Below are 26,729 nucleotides of genomic sequence, written 5' to 3' on the forward strand. Positions count from 1 at the left end.
AATGTCTTTAAAGCACACAAATGTGATGCTTCCTAATCAATTCTTCAGAATGTGTGTAAAAAGAAAATGAAAGGAAATATGAGAGTTAATAACACATTCTGTATTAAGTAATAGCATACACACAGTAGCATTCTAACACAAAAAGTCACTCATTACCATCTCACCAAAGCTTGAACAACACACATAATCTGGTATCATACAAATCATCTAGAATTTCGAAATGTATATTCAACATAGAATATAAATAATAACACTCTGCATGGGTCTGTGAGAAGTTGAGATCCTGAATTCAGTGCGATGTCTGGAAGATGAATCACACTGAATGTGAACAGAAAGCAGTCACGGTGATTGATTGTCCTTGGCTTCTGCAAAAAAACAAGCGTCCTCTTGTTTAGGATGTTGCCGTTGCAGGATTTGTGCCACCTTCTTCTACTGACATCTGACTATCAAAGCCGCTGTCAACTGTGGTGTCTATGGAAGAAATAAATATATTAAAACTTTGCATAATAACCAGAGTGCAGTTGTGTGATATCAATAACAATAACTAGATATTTTAAAATCACCAGATAAAGAATTATGTGATTGTGATTGCATTTTTGTGTACATTTACATTTACATTTACAGCATTTATCAGACGCCCTTATCCAGAGCGACTTACAATCAGTAGTTACAGGGACAGTCTCCCTGGAGCAATTTAGGGTTAAGTGTCTTGCTCAGGGACACAATGGCAGTAAGTGGGATTCGAACCCGGGTCTTCTGGTTTTATGTCTGAACTGTTGTTAACTACACAGCAACAGTTCACTGTTGTGAACTACACTGCTTTGGGTGTGTAAAACCTGTAGAGCAAGGGCTGACAAGTAAATGCATGAGCACTTAAAGACAACAAAGAAATATTCTACATACATACCAGTCTTTAAAAAAACATGTTTTAGTTAAAGCACCAGAATGCACAAACAGCCACAATACTCTCAGGCTTTTATGTTTAATGTGTAATGTGTCATTAGATGATAATAGATTGGTGATTGGAAAAGCTGTCGATGAGCCCTACCTGTACTGTGTTTGTCCTCTCTGGGTTGTGTTTCCCTCAGCAATCGCACTCCCTCGTTCAAACCCAGGGACTGCAGTGCCTCCACCAGCCCCTCCATTGGCCCACCACTCAGCTGGATACACAAAAGATATGTAATTCAGCTCATCAATTGCTTTGACGGAGATAACCCTTCATGAGTGTGTTTCAGTTACAATACAATTTGTAGACATCATTGTAAAGCTGAAATGCTATAAATGCATTACAGTACTACATGCTTGTAACCAGACCCATACAACACGTAAGGTCATACGGCTGCTATGCAAATTCTACATTTTCTTTCCGCCATCAAACTATTCCCCTCGACAAAGTAATACTGAAAAGGTACAAATGCATTACAGTACTACATGCTTGTAACCAGACCCATACAACACGTAAGGTCATATGGCTGCTATGCAAATTCTACATTTTCTTTCCGCCATCAAACTATTCCCCAAACTAAAACTGAAAAGAGGCATCTACTCACCTGGTAATTCTCTAGAAGGTTCTGGCATGGTGAGGGACTCTCCTGGTACAGGTGTGCCAGTGTGAGCATGCCCAGTTTCTCCGCCAAATCCCTCCAGGGTACGTGACCCTGGCTGAGGATCCCACACAGCTTACTGAGAGTCTCGCCATCCAGCTGCTGGGTGCTTCCTACAGGACAGAGGCGGGAGGGACAGGGGTAAGTGTTGAGCAAGGATGACGGCTTGGGGATGTTCATGATAAGAAGTGATCATTGGTCCCTTACCCTCTTCGCTGTCCTGTTTGATCCTCTTGCTTTCATGATGGCTCGACTTGGCCGCTGATCGACTGTCTTTGTTGGACTCAAGGAGATTTTTCACCTATAAATAATGTTGTTGTCAGCAGTTGAAGAAAATGAAAATTCTGGCTGTCCTAGATTCTTGTGTGCTCTGTCTGTTACCTTCTGACATCTAGCCAGGTCAAGTGGTGTGTGTCCAGCAGCTGTTCTCTTGCGGGGGTTAAGATGCACTTTTTGCAGCGAGGACGACACAGCTTGTACATGCTGAGCTTCTTCAGCCCCCACCTGCTCTTCTTTCTTTTCGTCTTTGCCCCCTTCTTCATCATCCGAGGAGGCGGAGCTACAGGAAAGTGGCTCATCATTCTCCACATATTTGTTGGCCCCTGTTGAATGAAGGTGGAGCTTGTTATATTATAAAAAAAACTAAGTATTATACAGTAAAATAGTTCAATGAGAACTAGTATCTCACCTGCAGCGATGAGCATGGAACACAGAGGTGGGGAGCCCTGGCTGGCGGCCAGGTGGAGTGGGGTGTTCCCGCCAAAATTACACAAATTTATGTCTGCCTTTAGCTGGGGGGAGAAGAAGTCTGGAGTTAGTAATCCAGGAATGAGTAAGTGCACATTCAGTACTCTAACACAAGCAATTCCGCTATTACTCAGGTAGAGGCCCTGTTCTGGAAAAAGACACGAGTCACACAAGCACAGCACTCTGAAAATGCTCGTCAAAGTGTTTCTGACAAGAACACAAAATGGCTTCCTAAAGTTCACAGACCAGGCACGTAATTTGCACAGGACTTACGGGGGTTGTGACCACCGCAAAAATCAGATCCAGTCAATATAATGCCTTCATATAATCACATAATTCTGATTAATAAATATAATAATGATCTTATCATTATTATGAACTTGTTGCTTTTCTTTATTGGTTTAATTTGCTAGCAATATGGTAGCATGTTTCATAAAATAAAAAAAAATTATGTACAGCACTTTGGTCAGCTCCTTTGTTGTGTTAAAGTGCTTTATAAATAAATATGGTATGTTATGGTATAACAATTTATGATGAACGTAATGGGTTCAACAAAAAAAGTGTAACTTCTTTTGAAATATACTGGGTATACTCCCTTCTCCCAGTCCTGTGTAATTGTACTCTACTAAATTCATTTATTTACGTGTGTGGAGTTATTGGTTCATTGGGAGGCCTGTTACCTCAGTGATGAGGGTGCAGGTCACTTTGAACTGATTGTCTCTGACTGCCAGGTGCAGGGAGGTGAATCCACTCTTGTGCTCCTGGGCATTGATCTTGGCTCCGCCCTCCACCAGCAACCGCAAGCAGCGTTCGCCTCCTTTCCGCACAGCCAGATGCAGTGGGTAGAGTCCTGGACACAGAGATTAATGGCAGCTGTTAGGACACAGACCTGGATGTTCTTCTCCCCCAAACGTGAACTGTTCCTCCACAGCCACAAATGCCACCCACCTGCGAAGTCTGCGGTGTTGACCAGGTGACTGTGCCGCTCCTCCAGGTGACTCAGCAGAAGGCGCAGCATGACCTCATCCCCACTATGAGCAGCCAGGTGAACCACAGTCCGCCCGCCTTTGTCCAGCAACGAGGGGTCAGCGCCAGCCCTCAGAAGAACTTCTGCCACCTTCGTCTGCTTGGTGATCACAGCCAGATGCAGTGGCGACTGAGGGACAAAACAACAAACACTGATGCAGAGACTGACTTATCATTACTTGTCATCAGACTCTTCACAGACAGGTTATAGTTCCCATCAGCCTCCTCTGCTTTTTACCTGGCCCAGGTTGTTGAGTTTATTGAGGATGTTCTGCTGTGGAATTCTGCTGATGGAGTGAAGCAGCTGCTGCACCACTGTAGGCTGCTGGTGAATGATCGCCATATGCAAGGGCCTGTGAGAGGTTCCAAAGAAATATGTGAGATATGTGATGTCATTTTACTTTTGTAATTTAATGAAAAAAAGGAAAACCTTCAACCCCCAAAATGCAGATAATGTTTAAATAAAGATCTAGACATTTCTGTAAAATTTGTAAAATTACAAAAACCTTCTTAAGAAAGATTTTTTTTAAGATTTGTTAAGTCATATACTTATATATATATATATATATATATATATACACAAACAGATCTGTCCAAAACTCACGTGTCTCCGTTCTCGTCCTGGACTCCACACAGATGCCTCTGCACATCCAGCAGGAAGCGCACGTCCCCACTGCTACAGTACTCCAGCAGAGCTCGAGCTGTGCACCTGGCTGCAGTACTGGCCCTGGTCTGCAGCGTGGCGGCTAGAGAGAACAGGGTAAACGAGTTATTTCTCTAAATAACTATTCAGCACAATCATTTATACATTGCTGCGCGCATGTTGATGCTCACCAATCCTCAGAAGCTGTTGCTGAGGGAAGTTGCTGGTTGCTGCTGACATGTGGAGGCCTCCTCCAAATGGACCACCACAGACACCGTACAATCCAGAGTTATCAATCTGAGAGTTAAACCTGAAGCCTGCAGAATGGAAATAAGGCCCGTTGAGCTGATGGGATACTGATGGGATACCTATACCATGTTTAAACCGAGCTGCCTGTTAAAGATGAAAAAAGTATAAATTTGTATAAGTCCATCACCTCCTCCTCCTCCTCCCAGCCCTCCTCCTTGGCCCCCGAAACCTCCTCTCCCTGCACCTCCTGCTCCACCCTGTGATCCAGGCCAATGGTCGTACTGGTGAGGCAAGGGCTTCATCTTTTTCCTTTGGACTTCTTCTTTATCTGATTTAACACGGAACAGAAAGAGGAGAGAAAAAGAAGGATTATGCACAAACATGAAAATGTGTTGTTATACTGTTTTTGGCAAATTGCAAAGCGGGTTTACCTTGAACTTGAGGCACATATGTGAACTGTTTTGGTTCGCTGCAGTCTCCCCCCTTCTTCCTCTTCAGCTGCAGGAACACGGTGACAGGGCGCTCGATCTCAGTCATGTGATACGCCGGAGTCTTAAACACGATAGCGTACTGCAAGGGGAGAGTTGAGATCAGAAACAAAGAAAGATGCAGCAAAAGGGCAAGTTACACTCTAATTCTATATTCAATGCCATCAAATGACATACATACACCGACAATGACAGTAAATGAACCGTAAATTGTTACATTTTTTCACAATTGTTCATGTGTGGAGAATTGTAGTTGCTGGTGACTAGATGTCTGTTACTTGCCACAAAAGGCCAAAATGGAGAATGCAGTGCCAGAAACCTGACTCGGGTCGCAACCAAAATTGAGAATGTGCAAGATAAAATTCCACTTGGCACATGCTCATTAGAGCTGATGTGTTTTCATAATGAAACCATTACCTTGATCTGTTTTGCCTAAGTCCACGCCACGTATACTGCATTCTAAGTACTGTCACTAGTATAGAATAGTATCTAGTATGACAGCTTTGTAACCTCCCAGCACAAGACGCCACAGACAAGACGTCTTTTAGGCTTTTTGCCACTAGTGTGCTGCACCATCCGATTCATGTTAAAAAAAGAAACTAGAATGTAACAATGTAATAAAACTTCTGAAAAAAGTATCAGTCCTTCATCACAGGCAGAAAAAGACATAGAGCAGTGACCAATATTTTAGTCTTTGTATGTGAGCAGAAAATTACTGTTTAATGTATTTGACTGATTTTGGTCAGGAACCAGCATGGAATTGTTATCAAAGAAAAATAACTTTGCCCAGCCCTACACATACTACAAGTTACACTTATATTCTCTTGTTAAGAAAACTGGCTGGTGTTTGAAAAATATATGAAATAAATGTTTTATCCGCCCTTGTGAACAATCACACAAACCACATCCACTGAATTCCAAACATACCTGTTTGTGCACATCGGTAGGAGAAAAGTCTCCAAAGGCCTCCCAGCCCTCCCCATCCTCTTCGTAGAAGCGAATGTCAATGTCATCTGAAAATCAGGGTACATTCAGATTAGCGCTCTGTGATCACGATCATCCATCCAGTTGAGCTCTCAGTAATGTACAACTGCCCACCTTTTTGCACCTTGTCACAGAGCAAAAAGACCTCGTCTCCGCCCAGTACAGAGCCAGAGGTCTTATCCATGCGAGAGATTTTCAGATTGGACGCATTGGGAGATTCTAGGAGGATTAAATTAAGAATCGTTACTTCTTACTATAAACAACTGAGGTTAGAAGTCAGTTAGTAGTTCAGAGAAGGACACATACTGCTGTCATAGATGGGGTTTGACACAACAGGCTTCAGAGCTCTGGTAAACCCTCCATTACTGTCTTGGAGGTACGCGGTGAACTTGAGACGCACAATGTTGAGATCCATGTCCTTTCCCAGCTCTTTGGCCTCATTCACAATGGCAAGGTCTTCCGCTTCTGTGATGTCATGAGCAAAAGAAAGAGAGTGAGGTGTAGTTGTGTTCTAGGATGATCTGCATCATCCATCCTCACATGCATTTGTGAGTCAGCTTCATCAGCTAGACGCACATAGGGTGTAATAATTACTTTCTATATCTTCTTACTGTATGCAAATAAACACCCTGTCATGTTGTGAAGGTGTCGTCAACTGTGTAATCTGTGCACAGATTATGAGCACTGTAAATACAATGTCGTCAGAACACACGATGCAGTAAAAAATGTTGAGTCTAGTCTTATGCCATAAGCATTTGTCAGGATTTTCACTGTCTGACCTGGCATTCCGCCATGTGGCTTAATGATGTTTGCAGTTGCCATTTTAGAAAATGAATGGCAGAACGTTTTCAGAACGTTTAAGTTGGCAAAGGTCCTGAAACCTCCATTACAAAATTTTCTATTTATTTGATGTTAGAATAAAAATGTAAATGACCAAAATTCCTTTCAAAGATAATAATTTTTTAACAATCCCTGGTGGTGGCCTAGCGGTTAAGGAAGTGGCCCCGTAATCAGAAGGTTTGAATCCCGGTCTGCCAAGGTTACGCTGAGGTGACAATGAGCAAAGTACCGTCTCCACACACTGCTCCCCGGGCGCCTGTCATGGCTGCCCACTGCTCAATAAGGGTGATGGTTAAAAGCGGAGGACACATTTTGTTGTGTCACCGTGTGATGTGCTGCAGTGTTTCACAATGAAAATCACTTCACTGACATCTGAACCAAAGTGAATTTATTCTACTCAGCACCACCCTCACCAGTAAACTGATAGCCGGGTTCTTTCTGTTTTCGCTTCTCCATCCTGAGTCTCTTGGCCAGGACATCAGTCACACCTCTTTTGGTGACATGAAGAATGCCCAGGTTATTGAACCTGCGGGACAAAAGGAAAGCCATAGCATTATAATAAAGTAAAAAACACAATTTACTCATAAACATGAATTTAGACTGTTTAGTTTAAAAGAGCAAACTAAGATTTTTTAAACTCCTGTGATGAGAAAACCATTAAACTAAACAACAGCAACGGTTTACTTATTTCAGTGCGATCAGAAATACTGACAACATTTTTTTTTAACTTTCTCTGCACTCACTGTGCCTGGAGGTCATTAGGTCCCACATCCACGGTGCATATTCCATTTTCATTGCACTGTTTCCCAACCAGACTGTGAGCGTGAACGCGGGGAGGGTCTGTGTTGGTCACCAGCTGCACCTCAATCCTGGCACGGCCCAGATAGTTCAATATCTGTATTTCACAGACAGGATGTGGTGAGCCTTCAATGCTGATACTACAAACAGACAAAAGGCACCGCATGCAAGTCATGTGGAGCTGCAAGTCACCTTGACAGTGGGGTACGTCCTCCTGTTTCTCTCGCTGGAGGCTCCGGGAAGTCCACCATGAGAGGGCCCTTCGCATTCATATCGGAATCGAAAGCCTCGCTGATCGCAAAAAGAGTCAAACATAAAACAGCTCTACTTTTTTCTCAGTTCTGGGTCATTGTTCATAATAAAAACGTATTAACAGTTGTGTTTTGATTTATGCACACACATTTTAAGAAATGGAATAGTTTTAAACCAGTTTAAATATGCAAATATCATTAAAACTCATTAAAAAGGATGTTATAATACAAAAACTACCTGTTTTGGTTCCTCGATAATTTGTATGTATGGACCATCAACTGCAACGGGATTAAAATTTAATCGGTGTTAATGTGTCAATAATATTGTAATTGTGTGTGAACAGCACATCTGAAGCTCAAACTCACCCGTCTCGGTTACATACGGCTCATTCTTAATATCGAGAGGTTGCATTAGTTGATAGGAGAGTTGATAATCCATGAAATAGGGCTGAAAGGGAGAATAATCCTTTAGAACACTGTATCAAATTAGATTACTACACTGCTGACGCTTAATTACAGGAGACTCCTTACCTCAGTGTCAAATATCTTCATAGCGCACTGGGGATCATCCATTCTGAAAAGTGCGGTGATGAGAAGGATTAGAAGCCAAGCAGGCGAGTATTTGTGCCTCCAAAAAAAGCAGAAGGATCAGCCCTGACACCACCACTGCAAGGCAGAGCCTGGAACTTTTAACAAACCACCTTTCCCCACGTCAACCTTGTAAATCCGGCTGCAGATTCCAAAGAGCAACGAAATGGCACAAAAAACAAAGAGCGATTCCTACAGCAATGCGGAGAGTTGCTTTCACTTTCAGGCGGCTGAGCTGGGATGTTTGTGCTAGGCCGCTCCTTCCCCCTCCCTCGCGCTGATGTTACTTCCAGGAAGTGGGTCAGAGAAAAAAAACAGAGAGGAAAGCCCCAAGAATACCGGCTCAGTGCTGCCACTGATGTCAGACATACAGAATCACTAATCACAAATTTACACAATCAGTGTCTTATGCAAATGAATCCTTCCTGCGAACTCACAGACGTTCACCTTTCCGCTCACTGCGCGGGGGGGGAATATCCCAGCGACATTCGAGGGATTGCCCCCCCAACACAGAACCCCATAGCTGCACGGACAAATGCTTTTCCAACACAGCAATGGCATCTCAATAAAAAAAAAATCCCAGCATCTCTTCTTTCTTACTGCAAATCAACGGCAAACTGTGCATTTTCTGATCACCCCTAATTGTTCAGGACGGTGCTGAAGAATTGTGCAACATTTCAGCCGAATATGAGGAGTGGCTGCAACCATTCAGGGATTTCCGGTGCTTAACCCAACAAAAGTAATACATAAAAATACCAAAAAATAAGTCTGTGTAGGATAACCCAACCAAACTACTACATAAAAATACCAAAAAATAAGTCTGTGTAGGATAAACCCAACCAAACTACTACATAAAAATACCAAAAAAATAAGTCTGTGTAGGATAACCCAACCAAACTACTACATAAAAATACCAAAAAATTGGTCTGTGTAGGATAACCCAACAAAACTACTACATAAAAATACCAAAAAATAAGTCTGTGTAGGATAACACAACAAAACTAATACATAAAAATACCAAAAAATAATCTGTGTAGGATAACCCAACCAAACTACTACATAAAAATACCAAAAAATAAGTCTGTGTAGGATAACCCAACCAAACTACTACATAAAAATACCAAAAAATAAGTCTGTGTAGGATAACACAACAAAACTAATACATAAAAATACCAAAAAATAATCTGTGTAGGATAACCCAACCAAACTACTACATAAAAATACCAAAAAATAAGTCTGTGTAGCATAACACAACAAAACTACTACATAAAAATACCAAAAAATTAGTCTGTGTAGGATAACCCAACCAAACTACTACATACAAATACCAAAAAATAAGTCTGTGTAGGATAACACAACAAAACTAATACTTAAAAATACCAAAAAATAAAGGTCTGTGCAGGGAGCTATTAGATGTCTGGCATAGTCACCTTAGCGTTGGGGGCCTACTGAATAATTTAAAATATCCATAAAACACACAATCCAACAGTTACGTAGTTACTCTTCATGAGTAACATGAGTTTTCACAACTCGTCACTTTATCTCCAGCCTGAAGTTTGGATGAGAATCGCGGGCGGGCGGCACGTACCTCAGCGCTCCGGACATGGTGCGTGTGGCGGGCTCGCCGGCCGCTGGTGCTCTGCCGCTGCAGGGAGGAGGGCGTTTAAACGGGCATTAGTCGCTTCTCGGGGCCGTGATTCCCCTCTTTCCACGCACAGCCAGCGCCAGCACTTGCGGGTTTTTCCAGCTCGTGTCGGACACTGAGTCACTTCTTCTTGGCACTAAAGCAGCGCCTTACCGTTTCACCTGTCGAACTAGCCAGAGCGAACTATTTAAAAGAATAATTCACTAAATAAGTCACTCCCGCGAGAACAGGTTCCTGCGGCTCACGTCCAGGTGTGTTGGCCGCTTCGTGACCGGGCTGCACGGAGCGCAGAACAGCTGGAAAGCCCCGGACCGAGAGGGGATTTCCGCAGACACGTGGTACCGGAGGCAGACTCTGATTGGTCCGGAGCGACGCGGCCCCGCCCACCAGATCAGCCATGTCAATAAATGTTACAAAGGTGCACGCAATTAAAATGAAGTACCTAGAATGCCGTCAGCCGAACCGAACGTGAATCGATAATATGGGTAACAAGACATAATATCATAATATTTTCCACTTTATTAGGAACACATCTCTCCAGGCTTGAGTCTGGGGGTAGATCTACCTGATCAACACACAGGTGCAGAGTCAGATCTTTTTCACAGATTGTCATCTACACACCACATGGTATCTAAGGAGGGTTACAATGAAGTCCACCGTATCCAAATCAGGATGGCCTAACGGGGAAGGAACCAAAAGCTTACAGGTTCAAATTCTGAAGCACCAAGGTGCCCCGAGATGCCCTTGAGGAAGGTATCGTCCACACACGCTGCTCCCTGAGCGCCTTTCATGGGTGATTAATGCACCCATCACACCCAACTGCAGTGGACTGTCTCACAGTGGACACCATGATCCACATTTACAGCTATTTGGATTTGCACCCAATACTGCACATTATGGTTGGTTTTGATCTGCTTGCACTATGCATACCACACTGTGCCCCCCTTTCCTTCCTTTATAGTTTGCTTCTTAATTTATTGATCTATCTGAGTGCTGTTGCTGTTTTGTTGTATGCTGCACCTTATTGGTCCAGGAGAACCAATAAGGTCTAATTGACTTGAAATGAATAGAATTGCCAATGCTAAGCAAAAATTATTATGAAAGAAATGCAATAATATTATAACGCTGTAATATAATGACAGTCACAAGGGGTCAAGAAATATTCTTTATTTAACATTCACAATGCTTGCTTAAAATCCAGGAGAAGGAAGTCCTGAATGAGAGGGACACTGTTCTCATCACACTGAAAATGACTTCGGACAGTCAAGAGAAATGAAGCCCTGGGGACACCCAGCAAGGAGTGAATTCTGTCCGCCACCACCCGCACGTGCCTCACGTCTGAGGATGGAGCTGCAGACACAGATACAACCTCTCATATGTCATCTGTGCTGAAATGGAACGTGTAAGAGTACACGAAGGAAACAGAGGGTGGGAAGTTTAACTGAGCAACTGAGTGATAGAGTGAGTGCATGGATGACCTCTAAGGCTGCAAATATGATTCATTTTTAAGGCACGTCCATGCATAAATCTTGCCAAGATGTGAACACACTTCATTATATACTTGCCTGTGTACTGATAGTGCTATATTACTGCTGTACCGGTCTCTTGCCAGCTTGTGTGCACCATTCTTGCACTTTGTATTTGAGAAAATTAAACAAATGTTCCTTCATCAGTGTTACTTCATTTAAATACAGCAAACTAATCTAAAATTGATGATTCCCTCAAAATTATGTTAAATTGATAGCCTATCTAGTCACCATCACCTGCAAATAAAATAATTTTCAGGGGGAGCAGGTAATCTTATATCAGTGATGTGCCAATCACAGATAATTACTGCTGTCCCTCTTCATCATGACCCTATGTTGCCTCTACTGTTCTTGTGTATATTGCATCTTGTGTACACGTGGAATTCATTTCTAAGAAATGTGCACAGAGCAAACAGAAAATATATGATAAAGCAATTATATGGCCTAACAGGGTGATGGATGTGAGAGCAACAGTGTGAGTTTAGTGAGTGGAATATCACAATTTATTACTGCAACAGGCTTTAGTTAGAGTGAAGTGCTCTTCACCCACCCACAGGTTTGCTCAGCTTGTCTGGGGGAGTATTCAGGAGGACCTTCTGCACCAGCGTAGGAGGCACTTGAACACACACCTGACTCTCTCCGTCCTTCACTCCAAGAACCACTGGCCTGAGATGATCAGAGATAGAAAGAAGTATTGCAAGTGAAGGCCCCACATAAAATGTCCATGGTGTTTCTTTATCACCTGTAGTATCGCCGCACGCCAGTGTGAGGAAGGCAAGGGTAGCAGGGCCGGTAGATGCCGTTGTCATCAGTGTCCAGCTCCACCATGCACCGCCCACAACCGTTGTAAGTGATGTCTCCAGACACAACATCCAAAATCCTCGCAAAGGGCGTGTCACCATCCATCAGCAGCAAGGCTCTCTGGGATGGGTTGCCTTGAAATTGAAAAGCTCTGATTTGAACTTTCAGCTCCACATCACCTGAGAAGACAAGTCGAAACATGAATCTGAGTTGGACAACACCACCCTGTGGTGAACTTCATACAGCTTTAACCTCACCTGTATACTTCTGAGAAAGGAGGGTACGTATATCGATTTCTAAACAGGAAGTGGTTTGGGCTTTGTCAACCCCTATGAAGAACTCTCTACATCGTGAGTCGTCAGGGAAAAGAGGCTCGCAGGAGCTCCATGGTGTTGAGTGAAGTTCCAGAAGACCAGACGTCACATCTTTCTTTACAAGAAGCTTCTGGAAATCCCACACTGCGTCTGTAAAATTGTACACACAGACATTGGGTGGGCTTGATGTGTGCAAAATGGACTCCTCTGTTATTGAAATAAATTGATTAATGTGACTGCGATGCATTTATTCAAAAGGTTTTGGGCTGAATCACCTTAATCTAAAACTCTAGAACAATGATGATTTCTGTTTGTCATGCAAATGGATTAGCTGTCTTGTCCAATATTATACAAGCATACCTTTGTGTCTCTGAATGCGCTTCAGCCAGCCCAGGGCAGCTCCCCAAAGCACCACTGCCCCCTGCTGGACACCCCCTTGGTGCACAGTGAGCACAGCTTTGCCTATGCTGCTTGAACGGGAGATCCCCTGTGCTTCATCACGCCAGGCTGAAGACATGAGACACACTGTCTGCCACCAAGCTGTGCATCATTCGATATACATAGCATAGATTGCATAACATATCATATTTTTTTCTGTTCGAAAGTAGTAAAGAAAGCACCTGCAACCATGTTGATGTGCGTAACTATGAGCAGTGTGTGGACCAGAGTACCAGGCCGCAGGGCCCTGAGATGGGCGTAAGGGATGGCGTTCAGGTCCTGAGGCCTGTGATGTGGGAGGGACAGCAGAAGGGGGCGCTTCTTACGCAGATGACCACTCAGCTCCTCAAGATTCCAGCTGTTGCCGATATGACATTCTTGACAAAAAGGAAAAAATTTGATATTATTTTCATCCACTGTATTTATATTTTATCCAAAGTGCAGTAAAAGTACAAGATTTACAAGTAATGTAAATAAGAAGTTCGAATTTTTAGTTTTTGTTTTAAGTCATCAGAAGGGGAAACTTATTTTTTGTTGATTGTAATTTTTATTTTGTCATCTAGAGTTTTTTCTGCCAACTTCCCCATGAAATCTAAACTAGGGACCTGGAATTCATGGGACTTTTCACTGTACCTAAGGTTAGCTGACAACTGAATAACACAGCAGTCACTGGGCATGAAAAACCCTCAAGCAGAGCACCAGTCCACCAAGCACCAAGGCTAATACATGTGTATCTCCTAGAGGTGGCTAAGGTTGAAAAAAAAGGCACAAATTCACAAAAGCTCTACTTAAATTATGTGGGCCTCACCTGCTGGAGAACAGCCATTAGCAACCTGGCCCATGTTCAGTAGTTTGCTCGTGTAGCTGGACTGGAGAACTGTTTCCCCCCTCCATTTGTCTTCATGCACAGTCAAACCTATTCATGGAAACATCTTGGATCATCTTTTCAGATAATTTTGGAGATTATGAAAGGAAAACTTTCTACGTATTGCAGTGTAATTGTTGTGTAACAATTACAATTATACTTCATGCTTATAATCAGTATATATTGTGTGTTTGTCAATAATTGTACCTTTGTGCTGTTTTCATATTGTGTATTGTATTGTTTGAGAGGCACCAGCACATCCAATACCAAATTCCATGTGTTTTTTTAACATACTTGGCGAATAAACATGATTCTGATTCTGTACCTGTGATAAAAAGCACGTCTCCTGGAAACACGGTCAGGGCCCAGAATGCAGCAGTCCTCCAAAGGACCACTTTAATCTCTACATTTGATTGGTCAGTTACAACCACGCTGGCCAGGGCAACTGTGGAGCCAGCTGATGCCCCAGACTTCACGGTGATCTCTTTCAAATGGCACGGGTGCACCAACGCAACCAAGATGGAGTAACGAACCCCATGTTTTGTACATCTGGCCAGGAGAGTAGGGGGATCAGCTGATGTAAAATCACTACTTGTTCTCTTGTATTTGGGAGGGGTTTGAACAAGTTTGCTCTTCTTTCTGGCTGGTGGGTCAGGTGATGGTTGTGCAGGGGGGCTCAAACATGGTGGACTTGTCTGGACATCCTGCTCTGTGCGGGCTGCAGGTCTCTCTTGAGACAACAGGAGGCCGTCAGGTGTACTTTCCAGTATCACCAGACCTTCCTGCCATCTCTGGCTCGGGGTGGCACATAACCTGTCGAGGGAGCCCACCAGAGTTCCACCTACACCCAGGTCCCCTTCTCGAGGGCTGCATATAGGGCTGTACAGCTCTGGGGAACTGCTGGTGATAGATGGAGTCTGTCTGGGCGTGGTCTGATGTGTGTTCATGCCCATTCCCCCTCTCAAGAGCAGAGCTTGACTCACAGTCCAGGCACTTAAGTACTCAGTTTCCACAGACAGGCCAGATCTGGGTGGGGATTCAGTCTGCTGCGTGTTCTGCTGGGTGGTGGAGAAGCAGCTGTCCAAGTACACTTTCACTGATCCAGGGTGCAGCTCATCCTCATCTTGCACCTTGGTTGAGCAAGATGATTCAAAAGTTTCTTGCTCCAACTCCCCAACTGTTTTGTGGATCTGCTCATCATGGTTTCCTGAAGATCTGCCCTCACCATCACATTCAGCATTTACTTGCACTCCTATGTCATCCTTCATAGGCCTTAACCTCCCATGATCCCAATAGCAGTTCACAGTTGTCCATTGTCCAGAGTCTTCATTAGAACCTGCCTGTGGTTCCAAAGAAAGGTCAAGTGGAGCCCCCAGGAACACGTGGATCTTTGGTTTCTCTGTCATGGTCCAAAATACGCTCGCTTTAGCTTAAAACAAGGAAAACACAGAACGGTCACTTTGAGATTCTGGCTTGCATATACTTTGGACACAGTTCAAAAAGGTAAAACCAAGATTTGCTCAGACAACACCCAGAGGTCTTGCTGATAAATACTACAAATATTTGTAACTAGGATTATACAATCTCTAAGGGTGAAGGTAATTTAATAGAAGTCATATGCATGGTATAGACCCGACACATGTTAACAATGAGCAATGACTTGTGGATTCTTTGACGTTCGTGCTATAGTGGCTCCCGAGAACTCACCAACCAGATGTTGGGTGTTGGTCTCACGTGAATAACATAAAAGAACACAGCACTCTAAGAGTGCCCCATGATTTATTATAGACATGCATCTGTAGAATGATGAGGGGGAGACTAACAGGAAAGAAGAGGGTCTAACAGGGAAGACGAATAACCACAAGTACAGTCTGTTCTAACATTGGCAAGAAGAAGAATGCATTTCCTGCTATAAACAGAATTATTCCTCACTGATGAAGCATTTATACCTTATAACAATGTCATATTCTGAAATGAATTCTGCTGATCCAAATGAGGAAAAGTTCTTTTTTCACAATTTTGCTATTCATTCTAAAATAAAATAAACATAAATACAATAATTCATATATTTACACAATTGCTCACAAATGACAAGAAACACAACTAATATGTGGGTATGTGCTCTTCGCAGAGCAGTGTAATCCCAAGCACATTCTCTGTTTCGATTCTCTGTTTTTCAGTGCAAACCCTAGTTGATCATTACACGTTGCTGAAACATTTCTCTAAGGGCAAAGAGAGACATTTGTACTGGTTGTGTACAGAGTGCTGACCAGGTCACAGGCTATCTTTTGTTTACTGCAAAAACCCCAAAACAAATAAAAACAAATATATATATGTATACATTGTGTTTACTATGATTGGTATTGACTATTAGGTAAAATACGAACACCATACACGTTTGCTCTACATTCAAATGAATTGTATTGTTTTGTGTTAATATTATTGTCACAATATTCTGATAGTATTATTACTGAATACTCTATGGGGTTTTCTTTTATTACTGATATATCGCCTTTATTGTAATAACTATATTTCAAACGGTTTCGAAACACAGATAACCTTCTTACTGACACGTGGGAACGTTTTTGCCCCTTTCTATGTTTTTTTTTTGTTGGTAAATACCGCAGTCCTGATTGGACCGCTCCAGGCTCACGCCCTCTCGGCAACCAATCACGGCGAGGGGGGGCGGACTCCGGCGTACAGCCGGAAGTAGTTTGAGGCGGAGGCTTTTTCCATGAGGCGCATCCTGGCCATAATTACAGCAGATTACTTTAATTTCATTAATGAGGACCGCGCTGAGTAAAGCAGCGTCCGGTCCGGAGCCTCGAAACTGGGTCGGAACACGACCTGGCCCCGACAGTGGGAGCCATGTTGGCGTTTTAACGCGTGAAAGGCACGGCATGGCGGCACCGCCCTGGCTTGTTTTCGCGGGGTCGGCTGAGCCCGGACTCCCGCCCCGAGTAAACGGGGCTCGTCCGCGGCCCGCCTGCCTTTTAAAGCCGGGGCAGCCCCGCGCCGGGCCGTCAGTCCCGTACTGAACAGCAGCGCGGTGTCTTGTAGTTTTTGTCTCCCCGACCCTCGTCTTAGTGTCCGCCCCGTTTAAATTCTCCTTTTTGTAAAAATATTATTTCCCCATACCTCAGTAAAAATGTACCGGCGTGTCGGGGAGCTGCTCCGCATGCGAGCCGCCGGGGCTCTGGCCTCGGGAGGCGCCGACTCGGCTCTGCCGGCTTCCGCGTCTCTCCCGCGGCTCCGGCGCTACAGCGAGGTCGCGGCGGCGGCGGGCGGCGACGACGACCCGAACTTCTTCCGCATGGTGGAGGGCTTCTTCGACCGCGGCGCCTCCATCGTGGAGGACAAACTCGTGCGCGACCTGAAGACCAAGGAGACCGCGGAGCAGAAGAAGAGCCGGGTGCGCGGCATCCTGAAGATCATCAAGCCCTGCAACCACGTCCTGGCCGTGTCCTTCCCCATCAAGCGGGACAACGGCGAGTGGGAGCTGATCGAGGGCTACCGGGCCCAGCACAGCCAGCACCGGACCCCGTGTAAAGGAGGTGAGAGCCTCCCCTGGAGGCACAGATACCATTGTTCGGACCATTGGACGTGTTTTCTGTGAAAAGGGGGAGGATGAAATTAAATATAAAAGCCAATAGAATATGTTGTCATGGTCACCGTTGTTATTCACATTTTTCTGTCTGCTTCATACGTGCTGACTGAGGGTAACGTGCAGTATCTGTTCAGGCCTGCTCTCCCCTCACTCATATCCCCACCAAAATGTTGCCAAAAGGGACAGCAAGACACTTCTGGCCCGCACCGGAATGCTGAAGGATTTATTTTACAAAATTGATTTGGGCTTCAAGTAAGGTCCAATGATCGAAAAGGTGCCAAAATGCGGTGCGTCAAGCCGTGAAAGGAGTGTGTAATGTGTGTGTGTGTGTGTGATTTTGTGCTGATGTGTATGGGGACTAGAGGGAAATAACCAGGAAAGGGCAACGGCCGTTCCAAAGTGACGTTCCCAAATCCGTCTTTACACACGCACAAAAAGAACGTACCCAAAAAATCCGCTCCCCGTCCTTCTTTACGCTGGTGACAGTTGTTCATTCCTCGTTCAAGAGGAAGAAAATCTTTTCTCTGTTCCTGTTTAGGAAGTGTCTTTTCAGGTCTGACCTTGCATTTGTTGCTGATCAAAACACTTTTTTTTTTAAAACGGTCATGTGCGTTTCATACAGACCTCCATCTAGAGATCTGAAAATCCTGCTGCTGCTTATTGGGACGCAGTCACAAGTTTTGGTGCTTATAAAAAACAACTTTCAAAAAACAACCGCATCCACTTTTTTTGCTTTTAAGGGCTTTCCTCCCCCCTTTCCCAGTGGAATGACTGAGTCATACGGTTTTGTCTGGTTCTGCAAACTGGTGCACGCAGAACCCTTCCCTTCAGGATTCTTTTTTTGGTCTCTTAATGCTGCAGAGACTTAACTTCATCGCTTTTTCCTCTCAGAAACGTACAGCACTGTTCTTTTCGTTTTTATTACCTAAAGATCTTATGGAACTTCAACATTCCCACCAAGTTTAGGACAAAGCAAGCTCTGATTCACACAGAACGAGCAGTCGTGCAGGGTTGTGCTGTATGGCCAGTAATATAATATCATAATACATCCTCAACTCTTTTATGAAAAACAAATTAATCAGTCCATGCCCTTATTATGAAATACCGAGGCTTGAGGGTAGCAGAAGGTTCCGTCTCCTCTTCACTTCACAATTGTTAGCTCAAAATTCACCTTGTTCACAGGAGTGTCAGTGACTATCATAAAAGGCGTCTCTTATTATCAGAGGTCCGATTCAAGCATTCTGATTTCAAATTGCGAATCGTCCCCCGATGTGTTTTTGTTCTGCCGCAGGTATCCGGTACAGCATGGACGTGTGTGTTGATGAGGTGAAAGCGCTTGCTTCGCTGATGACGTACAAATGTGCTGTCGTTGGTGAGTATCATGACCTGCCCTAGGGTGTAATCCATACATCTTTTGTTTGCTTAACGCCCCTTCCTCCCCGTCCTGGTTTCTTTTCAGATGTGCCTTTCGGCGGTGCCAAAGCCGGTGTAAAGATCAACCCAAAGCTTTACTCTGTATGTAGCAAATTTTCCCACTTCTGTTCGCTTAATCCCCAGATTGGCGGCATCAGTGCGGCCATTATGTCAGGCTGTGTCTGCAGCCTGTGCCGCGGGTGAGCTTGTAAGATCATAGCGCTTCGGCATGTAAACCAGTAATTATCTTGTGTAGTAGCTGGCGGTGCCTTTGGCAGCTCTGCCTCTAAGTCCTGCTCATTCGCCTCAATAAGTACGGTTCCTGATGCACAGAACAATATTTCATTGGAAATTTGGGTGGTTTTATTCTTGTTTCCTATGCTATTGTTAAAAAGGTAATTTTTAAAAATAGTTTCTTTTTAGTTCGCCTTTTAGTAAACTGCCCTGCAGTGAGTAGCTCCATTACTGCTTCGCACAGGAAGTCTTGCGTCGGCTCGCCCTGCCCATCTTCCTGCTGCCTGGCTCCATTAGACCTTGGCAGCAGTCCTGGGAAGAGGGCTGCTGAGCAATCAGTCGGCAAATATTTATACCGAGCCCTGCCCTTCCACATCTCAACACGTCAGCACAATTCTTCTTTTCCCCTCCCTTCATATTTAACCCTGCTAGAAGGCGGACCGATGCTTTTGCTCGACATCCTTGTCTTTAATGGATATGTCTGCTCTAAATGTGTCTGCCGCAATTTATGGATAAATTCATTTGCCTTTGTTGTATAAAAAAAAAAATGGAAGGAAAAGTTACTATTATTATTTATTTCGAATCTGTAATTTTCATCTTACATTGACCTTTCTCAATGTTAAGTTGTATTGTATGTAGGCCTGTAATGCTAAATTTTGCTGCATTATTAATTGTCCCAGGAATTATTGCGATAATCGCATATTTTGTCATTGTGAGACAATTTATAACTGATTTAATGTTAATGACATGTTAAGGCAAGTGCACCCTTTCAGCGATCAATAAACTAGTTTCTAAAGAACATTTTTAATATCCAAAATAAGAAAACGACCAAAAACAATAATTAAAATGGAGACTCAATCTCTGTTAGCAAAAAATTTACTTGAATACAAAACAAAAACCAATAAATAAAATGGATAGTATAGTATCTGTAAAATAACTTGCCCTTAAAATATTAAAAATTACGTTCAGACAGGGAAAACAGGCTGTCTTTCCATTTGGAACTTTTATTTTGAAATGTCACATACCATCAGAAATGTTAAATCAGAAGAGGGCTGTATCGGGGCTCTCAAAGTTTCTCTCGTCGACCGTGAGACACACTCAGACGTCCACACGTGGCATTTCTCACGCATAAAGATTATTTTCGTTCACCACACAGAAATTCCTACAACCTGGTGAGCTGAGCCAAAAAAGAGCCAAAATTCCCATTTGGAAGAGAGAGACGAGGAAAACAAATAAACAAGCATGCAAATTAAAATTATCAGCCTCATTTGAATTATCATGGAATTAATTGATTTACTGTTTATTCCGACAGGCCTAAGTGAATGGTCTAAAAAATCAAGGTGTATTTTTTATGTCTCTGTGCAGGATCATGAGTTGGAAAAAATCACAAGGAGGTTTACCATCGAACTGGCCAAGAAGGGATTCATTGGTACGTCAAGCCTGGTAGATGATGTCCTGTAAGTGGTGGTGTTCAAACCTGGCTGAAATATTAAAACGGATGATTTTCCTTCTCAGGGCCAGGCATCGATGTTCCTGCCCCTGATATGAGCACAGGGGAGAGGGAGATGTCCTGGATTGCTGACACCTACGCCAACACGATGGGCTATCACGTAAGCGGCTCCCACATAAACCGCGCCTGTAGCATTGTACGCTGAAGCCGAGGCATTGACCCCTCTAATCAAACTGCTTCTGTTTGTGATGCATCTGAAAATGTCCCGTTCCCGAGATAAGAGTGCAGGGTCAGGGCTGGCTTTCAGTTGTTCTCCTGATATCCACAACCTTATCTGTGGAACCACGTAGTTGTTCATGCAGCAGCCCAGCAAATCTTATCTCAAAACATTAATTTCAATTTTTTATCTTCTGTAGTTTATTTTATTGTTTCTTTTACACTGATATGGCCTTGGCTGTATTTTGCTTGTAGGTTTATTTTACCATGGCAATAAGTAGGAAATGTTGAGAAATATAACCTTAATTTGCCACCCTTTTTTTTTTGTTATTTAGAAGTGTTCAAGGAAAATGTAGCATTTAGTAAAATGTATTTCCTGAGTTGTATGCGGATGAAGAGGTTTTCCCCCTCACTGGATATCTGTTAATCTAGAAGTTTTTGTCATGCATGGCTGCCATATAATCACTTTTTTTCCTCCACTGTGATCCACTGAGGTTTGTTAAACCAGTTTTGTACTTCCCAGACCAGATCATTCAGGTTCAAGCTGTTTTTTTTTTTTTTTTTCCCCCTGAATGCCCCATTTATGCCGTCAGACTTGTCTTCCAGTGAAGATTCCTGCTATTGGCACTGTACGCTGTCTCACGGCCACTCTGCTGAGAACTGTTTAAATTTGTGTCCAGAAATCTGATCTGTTCTTTTTGCCAACGAATGGTCATTGATCATTATTACACAATCATTACAGGACATCAATGCCCATGCCTGTGTGACCGGTAAACCCATCAGCCAGGGTGGCATCCATGGCCGCATCTCAGCCACGGGACGAGGAGTCTTCCACGGCATCGAGAACTTTGTCAATGAAGCTGCTTACATGAGTCAGCTGGGACTGACCCCTGGCTTTGGAGACAAGACCTTCGTCATTCAGGTTCAGCAATCACGCTACAGCACATGGATGAAGTTGTAGAATAAGACGCCACAGATAACCTGATTATCTGCTTACAGAGTTTTTATATGAGTCCAGTGTGTGTGGCTCTGTGAGTCAGCTATGGGTTAATTACACATCCTCCACTTCAAAAGCCACAGTCATGGCTTAAGCCATCTCACCTCACAATCAAGCTCGGTGTAGCCATGATGCAGCATTATAGAACATAATGTCTGCATCACATATCAGGATGTGTGCGTCCAGAGCCGTTTCTGTCTGTTACTTTCCGAGTTCAAGGAAGGCTGAGCAGATCATGTTCTGTTCAGGTACTTTACTTCCTCCGTGGAATGATCTCTCAAGTTAATATGTAACTTAACCAAAATAACTCTTATTCTAGCTGTGAGGAACATGCCAGCTATCCTAAAGGCCCTGGGGCGATCACACGACTGCCTCTTAAAGGAACCATACCTCATTCCTTTATGGATGTGTAATATTAATAGATAACAGAGCCAGACACACAGTATTTCTGTATATACTGTATAATGGGAATTGCATCAGTATGAAGCCTGTATGTATTTTGAATGGAGGGTATAGTTGAAATTTTGCCTCAAATTTTAGATTTTGTTTCGGATTCTTTAAATGCTCAATTCTTAATTTTTTTCAAGCATGTGGTACTTGTTTTTACATGTTTCGTACCAGTGTTTCCCATCCTCATTCATGGTGGAACAGCTTAAAAAATGTCTGGTCTGATAATGATTGTGGTGGTTTTGTGAAGCCAAAAAGTTACTCCCCAGGTCCAGGGTTAGAAACAATCTAAATGTTGAACTAAAGAAGCTGTCCACAAGGTGGCATCCTTCATGCTGTCAAAGCTACGTGGCTGAGATGCAAAGCATGTGTTGAATTAGCTTTATTGGTTTTTATAACAGGCTGAAAATTCACGACTGTTGACCTCAATTTTCTCAAAACTTCTCCATGTGTGTTAGGGCTTTGGTAATGTAGGCCTCCACTCCATGCGCTACCTGCACCGGTTTGGGGCCAAATGTGTAGGTGTTGGGGAGATTGATGGATGCATCTGGAACCCCAATGGTATTGACCCCAAAGAGCTGGAGGACTACAAGTTGGTGAGTTATCTTTATTTTCCTTCTTGTCTGATTATCTGAATGAATATTATTATTATATTTTAAAATAAATATCCTTTTGAAGCAACATGGCACGATAGTGGGCTTCCCCAAGGCTACACCTTATGAGGGCAGCATCCTGGAGGCAGACTGTGACATTTTGATCCCTGCGGCTAGTGAGAAGCAGCTGACCAGAAAGAATGCCCATAAAGTCAAGGCTAAGGTCTGAGGTCACTTGTTTCTACATGGATGTTGATATGGAAATGTCTGATTGAGCAGGTTAACTGTAAATTGGTGTGTGGTGGAACACACACTCAGCATAGCTGCTTCTATTGTGTCCTTCACAGATCATCGCTGAGGGAGCCAATGGTCCCACCACTCCTGAGGCTGATAAAATCTTCCTAGAGAGGAACATCCTGGTCATTCCGGTATGTTTTGGGGTTTTGAGCCTTGTTAGGGAACATTGGATCTTTTTAATAGACTGTACCCCGTAACATGCCTATCCCTTATTGACAAGCATGTCTGATTTGAAGGTGCTAATCTAACAATTATTCATCTTTAGAGATCAGAAGGGGTGATAGACAATATCAAACTGTTTTGTTAAACACTGACACTGGGTTACTATAAAGTTTTCTAGTAGTATCGTTTTGTGAAATGATTTTGTGTGTTTGACAGGACTTGTTCCTCAATGCTGGTGGTGTGACCGTCTCCTACTTTGAGTGGCTGAAGAACCTTAACCATGTCAGCTATGGCAGACTGACTTTCAAATATGAGCGGGACTCCAACTACCATCTCCTCAGTAAGATCACACCCTCTCTTCCCTGGGGCTGTAGCAGCCAGATCTGCAGGTTTTGCATAGTTCTGCGTTAGGCACTCAGTGCAGGTTTTCAGCACATGCGTCCTTCATAATCCTTTCATTGTGGAAGCGTTCGTCCCAAGTGACCTTGTTGTTTCACCAGTCTCTGTGTGGTGAATCAGGTGTTTGCATAGTCAGCATATCCTACATACAGGACCAAACATCTCTTACAAGTATATAAACACACACCAGCTGCCTCACTTTACACAGCGCTTTGTTTGTGGTCACATGATGTAGCTCAACTTTCAGGAAGAGAGTCAATGTGGAGTTTGGAAAAATACAGCATTAACAATGACTGGTTACTTACATACTGTGTCCATTCTTAAAATGGCTCAATTAATGCAATATTATTTCTCCCACAAGTGTCCGTTCAGGAGAGTATGGAGAGGAAGTTTGGAAAACATGGTGGTGCTATTCCTGTTGTTCCCACCTCTGAATTCCAGGCTAGGATTGCTGTGAGTATCAATCTTTGGGGGGCATGCCTTGCACTTAAGCACTTTGTATAAAAAGGGAAAAAACTGCCCCATCAGCTCCCGTTGTCTCATCCATTGTGCCGTTTAAAGCAAGGTCTGACTTGTCCAGGCAGTAATCCAAAAATTCAGGCCATAATTCCGAGGGGCTCTGATGGATCTTGTGTTTCCTCAGCACTTGTTTGAGTGAACTCCAGCTTCTGTGTGACTTTATCATGTTTCAGGGAGCTTCAGAGAAAGACATTGTGCACTCAGGCCTGGCTTACACCATGGAGAGGTCTGCCAGGGTAAGTAACCCATTACTGAAGTTTTTCAGTAACTAATTCAGCATGCTGACAAAGTATTCTAAAACCGAATAAAATCTGCTTTATTTAACGAGTGCAGCATATAATATCACTTTTGTGCTTGTTTCTATGAAATTTTCACCCATTTCATCCTCAATACTGTGCATTTATGTATGTAGCTATTTAATAGCGTTTAATGTTTTTAATGCACTTTTTTTTTAAATTTTTTTATTATCCATTTAGCAAATTATGCGTATAGCCAATAAGTACAACCTTGGTCTGGACCTGCGGACTGCGGCCTATGTCAGCGCCATTGAGAAGGTGTTCCAAGTGTACAACGAGGCTGGAGTGACCTTCACATAAATGTCTTCTCCTCAACTCCCTTAACATGTCTGTTTAAATGTGTTCATCCTTCACTTCTCCTCCCAGATGATACCTACATTTTCATCTGGTCCAAACAGCAGAAGAACAAAGTTTACTTGTTACTGACCTCCAAACACTTACTTTCTGCACTTTCTCCATCTTCACACTAATAGCCACGGACACTCTAGTTCTCTGTACCTCTGCCTGACAAAGATCGTGTCTTGTTTATTTTTTTTGCGAAGATCTGTGACGGTCAGGAAACCAACACCCACCCATAGTCACCACCACACTGAAAAAGTTTCATTTATGTGCCACACATGCGCACATTCATTTATTCTGGCACACATGCAAACACAACTTTATTTTGCAGCATTCGGCTATGTAGGAATCTCTGAACATGGCTGAAGGCGTACCTCTTCTGAGATCTTCTTAAAGGGTGCTGTGTGGTGCGCTGATCACCTGTCAGATTGAAATAATGCGTTCGTGTTAGTGTTATTTTGAGACCAGCTCTTAAATCTCTCACAGTTGATGTCAGGCATAAAATCCAAACTTTTTGTAGGTTTTGTTGATTCATTTTGATACTCTGTTCATACACAAAGCACCTCGTAGGAAGTTCTGACTAGTTGAAGCATATCAGCACAGCGTCTGTAGAATCCCACAAGCCTTAATTTCACAGCACATATGATATAAGCAAACATTTATAAAAAGCCAAAGTACAACATTATGCACTTCTAAGCATCTCAGGCTTTTATACAGAAACTAGCGGTTTCTTACCTTCCTTACTTGCAAAACTGAGAATGTATGTCGCGTTGCACTTGAACCTATTGCCTGGAAACTATTTTTGACATCCTGGGATGTAATTTCACAAAAGAAAGATTTCTTGGTTCCATGTGAAGCTAAAAAACAAGATTGGCTAAAGTTGGACTTTGACAATTTGAAGTTATTCAGATTTTAAAAATTGAATACAGTAGGTCTTTAAGGTGATCTGAATGGCTTGCATCCCACACATCTGGATGTGTTTGTGAAAGGGAGTAAATGGGAACAAATATGCATTTTTGTTTGTCAGCTATATTTTATGAAACTGTATTTGGTTCTTGCAGTTAAGCAAATTTGTATCTTATAAAGACAAATAAAAAAAAGTACACGTTTTGTTTGACATGTTTCAACAACAACATTTATTTCTTATGTTGCCAAAAATCACATCAATTGGCTATGACAGGCCCTACAGTTGTCACCAGCCTCACTGATCCTTCGTCCTCACAAGGAACATCAAGAAGTAAGAGACTTTGGGAAGGAATGATTCAGAAAGGGTTTGTAATAAAGGAGTCCAACATGGACCATTGGAGAACATATCAGTTCATGTTTGTAAGTACAGCCTTCCTTGAACTCGGAAAGTAACAGACAGAAACGGCTCTGGACGCACACATCCTGATATGTGACGCAGACATTATGACATTGGTCCGAGATGCCCTAATTTGGTGACTCTCTGGTACATCTCATAGTAGACACCTAAGATGATCCTTTATTAGTCCCACAAGTGTGAAATTTACAAGTAGTAAATAGTGGTGGCCTATATTTACATTTACAGCATTACATTTATATGCCCTTATCCAGAGCAACTTACAATCAGTAGTTACAGGGACAGTCCCCCCCTGGAGCAATTTAGGGTTAAGTGTCTTGCTCGGGGACACAATGGTAGTAAGTGGGATTTGAACCTGGGTCTTCTGGTTTGTAGGCAGTTATGGAAACGGCCCCGTCATCAGAAGGTTGGTCAGTTCGAATCTCGATCCGCCAAGGTGCCACTGAGGTGCTACTGAGCAAAGCACCGTCCCCACACACTGCTCCCCAGGCATGGGGATGGTTAAAAGCAGAGGACAGTGTATCACAATGACAATCACTTCACTTTCTTTCTAGTAGTGTCTATGTGGCTTCTTGGTGTTCGGATCCAATAGTAGCTCAGAGAGAGTAACAGGTGAAATTCGGGTGTCTGGG

General features: G+C 43.2%; 3 protein-coding genes across 4 annotated transcripts; 1 reads left to right on the forward strand and 2 right to left on the reverse strand.

Moving 5' to 3' along the window:
* Positions 1–85: 85 nt before the first annotated feature.
* Positions 86–10,175, reverse strand: nfkb2 (nuclear factor of kappa light polypeptide gene enhancer in B-cells 2 (p49/p100)). Of its 2 annotated transcripts, none has more exons than XM_028988333.1 (23): positions 9,807–10,175; positions 8,162–8,204; positions 7,997–8,078; positions 7,869–7,909; positions 7,572–7,670; positions 7,325–7,476; positions 6,995–7,107; positions 6,048–6,206; positions 5,856–5,960; positions 5,685–5,770; positions 4,701–4,839; positions 4,457–4,597; positions 4,212–4,337; positions 3,982–4,123; positions 3,616–3,730; positions 3,300–3,507; positions 3,032–3,201; positions 2,293–2,395; positions 1,986–2,206; positions 1,812–1,905; positions 1,551–1,717; positions 1,049–1,160; positions 86–471 (listed from the first exon to the last, which is right to left on the reverse strand). In XM_028988333.1, the coding sequence occupies exons 1-23, from the start codon at positions 9,821–9,823 to the stop codon at positions 392–394; spliced, it is 2,715 nt and encodes a 904-aa protein (XP_028844166.1). In that variant the 5' UTR covers positions 9,824–10,175; the 3' UTR covers positions 86–391. The 2 variants fall into 2 exon arrangements, with proteins under 2 accessions (XP_028844166.1, XP_028844167.1); XM_028988334.1 differs by lacking the exon at positions 9,807–10,175 and adding an exon at positions 8,415–9,119.
* An 840-nt stretch (positions 10,176–11,015) lies between these two features.
* shld2 (shieldin complex subunit 2) lies at positions 11,016–17,404 on the reverse strand. Its single transcript, XM_028988859.1, has 9 exons — positions 16,946–17,404; positions 14,133–15,236; positions 13,751–13,858; positions 13,125–13,319; positions 12,865–13,011; positions 12,448–12,654; positions 12,132–12,369; positions 11,940–12,055; positions 11,016–11,213 (listed from the first exon to the last, which is right to left on the reverse strand). The coding sequence occupies exons 2-9, from the start codon at positions 15,211–15,213 to the stop codon at positions 11,041–11,043; spliced, it is 2,265 nt and encodes a 754-aa protein (XP_028844692.1). The 5' UTR covers positions 15,214–15,236; positions 16,946–17,404; the 3' UTR covers positions 11,016–11,040.
* glud1a (glutamate dehydrogenase 1a) lies at positions 16,585–25,893 on the forward strand. The gene is made up of 13 exons (XM_028988861.1): positions 16,585–17,361; positions 18,706–18,786; positions 18,874–18,929; positions 20,427–20,490; positions 20,577–20,671; positions 21,470–21,649; positions 22,630–22,767; positions 22,850–22,987; positions 23,112–23,192; positions 23,440–23,563; positions 23,984–24,075; positions 24,315–24,377; positions 24,618–25,893. Exons 1-13 carry the CDS (start codon positions 16,956–16,958, stop codon positions 24,735–24,737), a joined length of 1,638 nt encoding a protein of 545 aa, XP_028844694.1. The 5' UTR covers positions 16,585–16,955; the 3' UTR covers positions 24,738–25,893.
* The last annotated feature ends 836 nt before the right edge of the window (positions 25,894–26,729 follow it).

This window comes from Denticeps clupeoides, chromosome 8, assembly GCF_900700375.1.
Source record: "Denticeps clupeoides chromosome 8, fDenClu1.1, whole genome shotgun sequence".
NCBI lineage: Eukaryota > Metazoa > Chordata > Actinopteri > Clupeiformes > Denticipitidae > Denticeps > Denticeps clupeoides.

Coding starts and splice junctions, on each gene's coding strand:
- glud1a (XM_028988861.1), top strand. CDS start 16,956: ATGTACCGGCGTGTCGGGGAGCTGCTCCGCATGCGAGCCGCCGGGGCT. Junction 18,787..18,873: donor GTACAAATGTGCTGTCGTTG/GTGAGTATCATG, acceptor GTTTCTTTTCAG/ATGTGCCTTTCGGCGGTGCC. Junction 22,988..23,111: donor CCCATAAAGTCAAGGCTAAG/GTCTGAGGTCAC, acceptor TGTCCTTCACAG/ATCATCGCTGAGGGAGCCAA.
- nfkb2 (XM_028988333.1), bottom strand. Junction 1,718..1,811: donor CAAACAGGACAGCGAAGAGG/GTAAGGGACCAA, acceptor TCTGTCCTGTAG/GAAGCACCCAGCAGCTGGAT. Junction 472..1,048: donor AGAGGACAAACACAGTACAG/GTAGGGCTCATC, acceptor TTTCTTCCATAG/ACACCACAGTTGACAGCGGC.
- shld2 (XM_028988859.1), bottom strand. CDS start 15,213: ATGACAGAGAAACCAAAGATCCACGTGTTCCTGGGGGCTCCACTTGAC. Junction 12,655..12,864: donor GCGCATTCAGAGACACAAAG/GTATGCTTGTAT, acceptor ACAATTTTACAG/ACGCAGTGTGGGATTTCCAG. Junction 12,370..12,447: donor CCTTTCTCAGAAGTATACAG/GTGAGGTTAAAG, acceptor TTGTCTTCTCAG/GTGATGTGGAGCTGAAAGTT.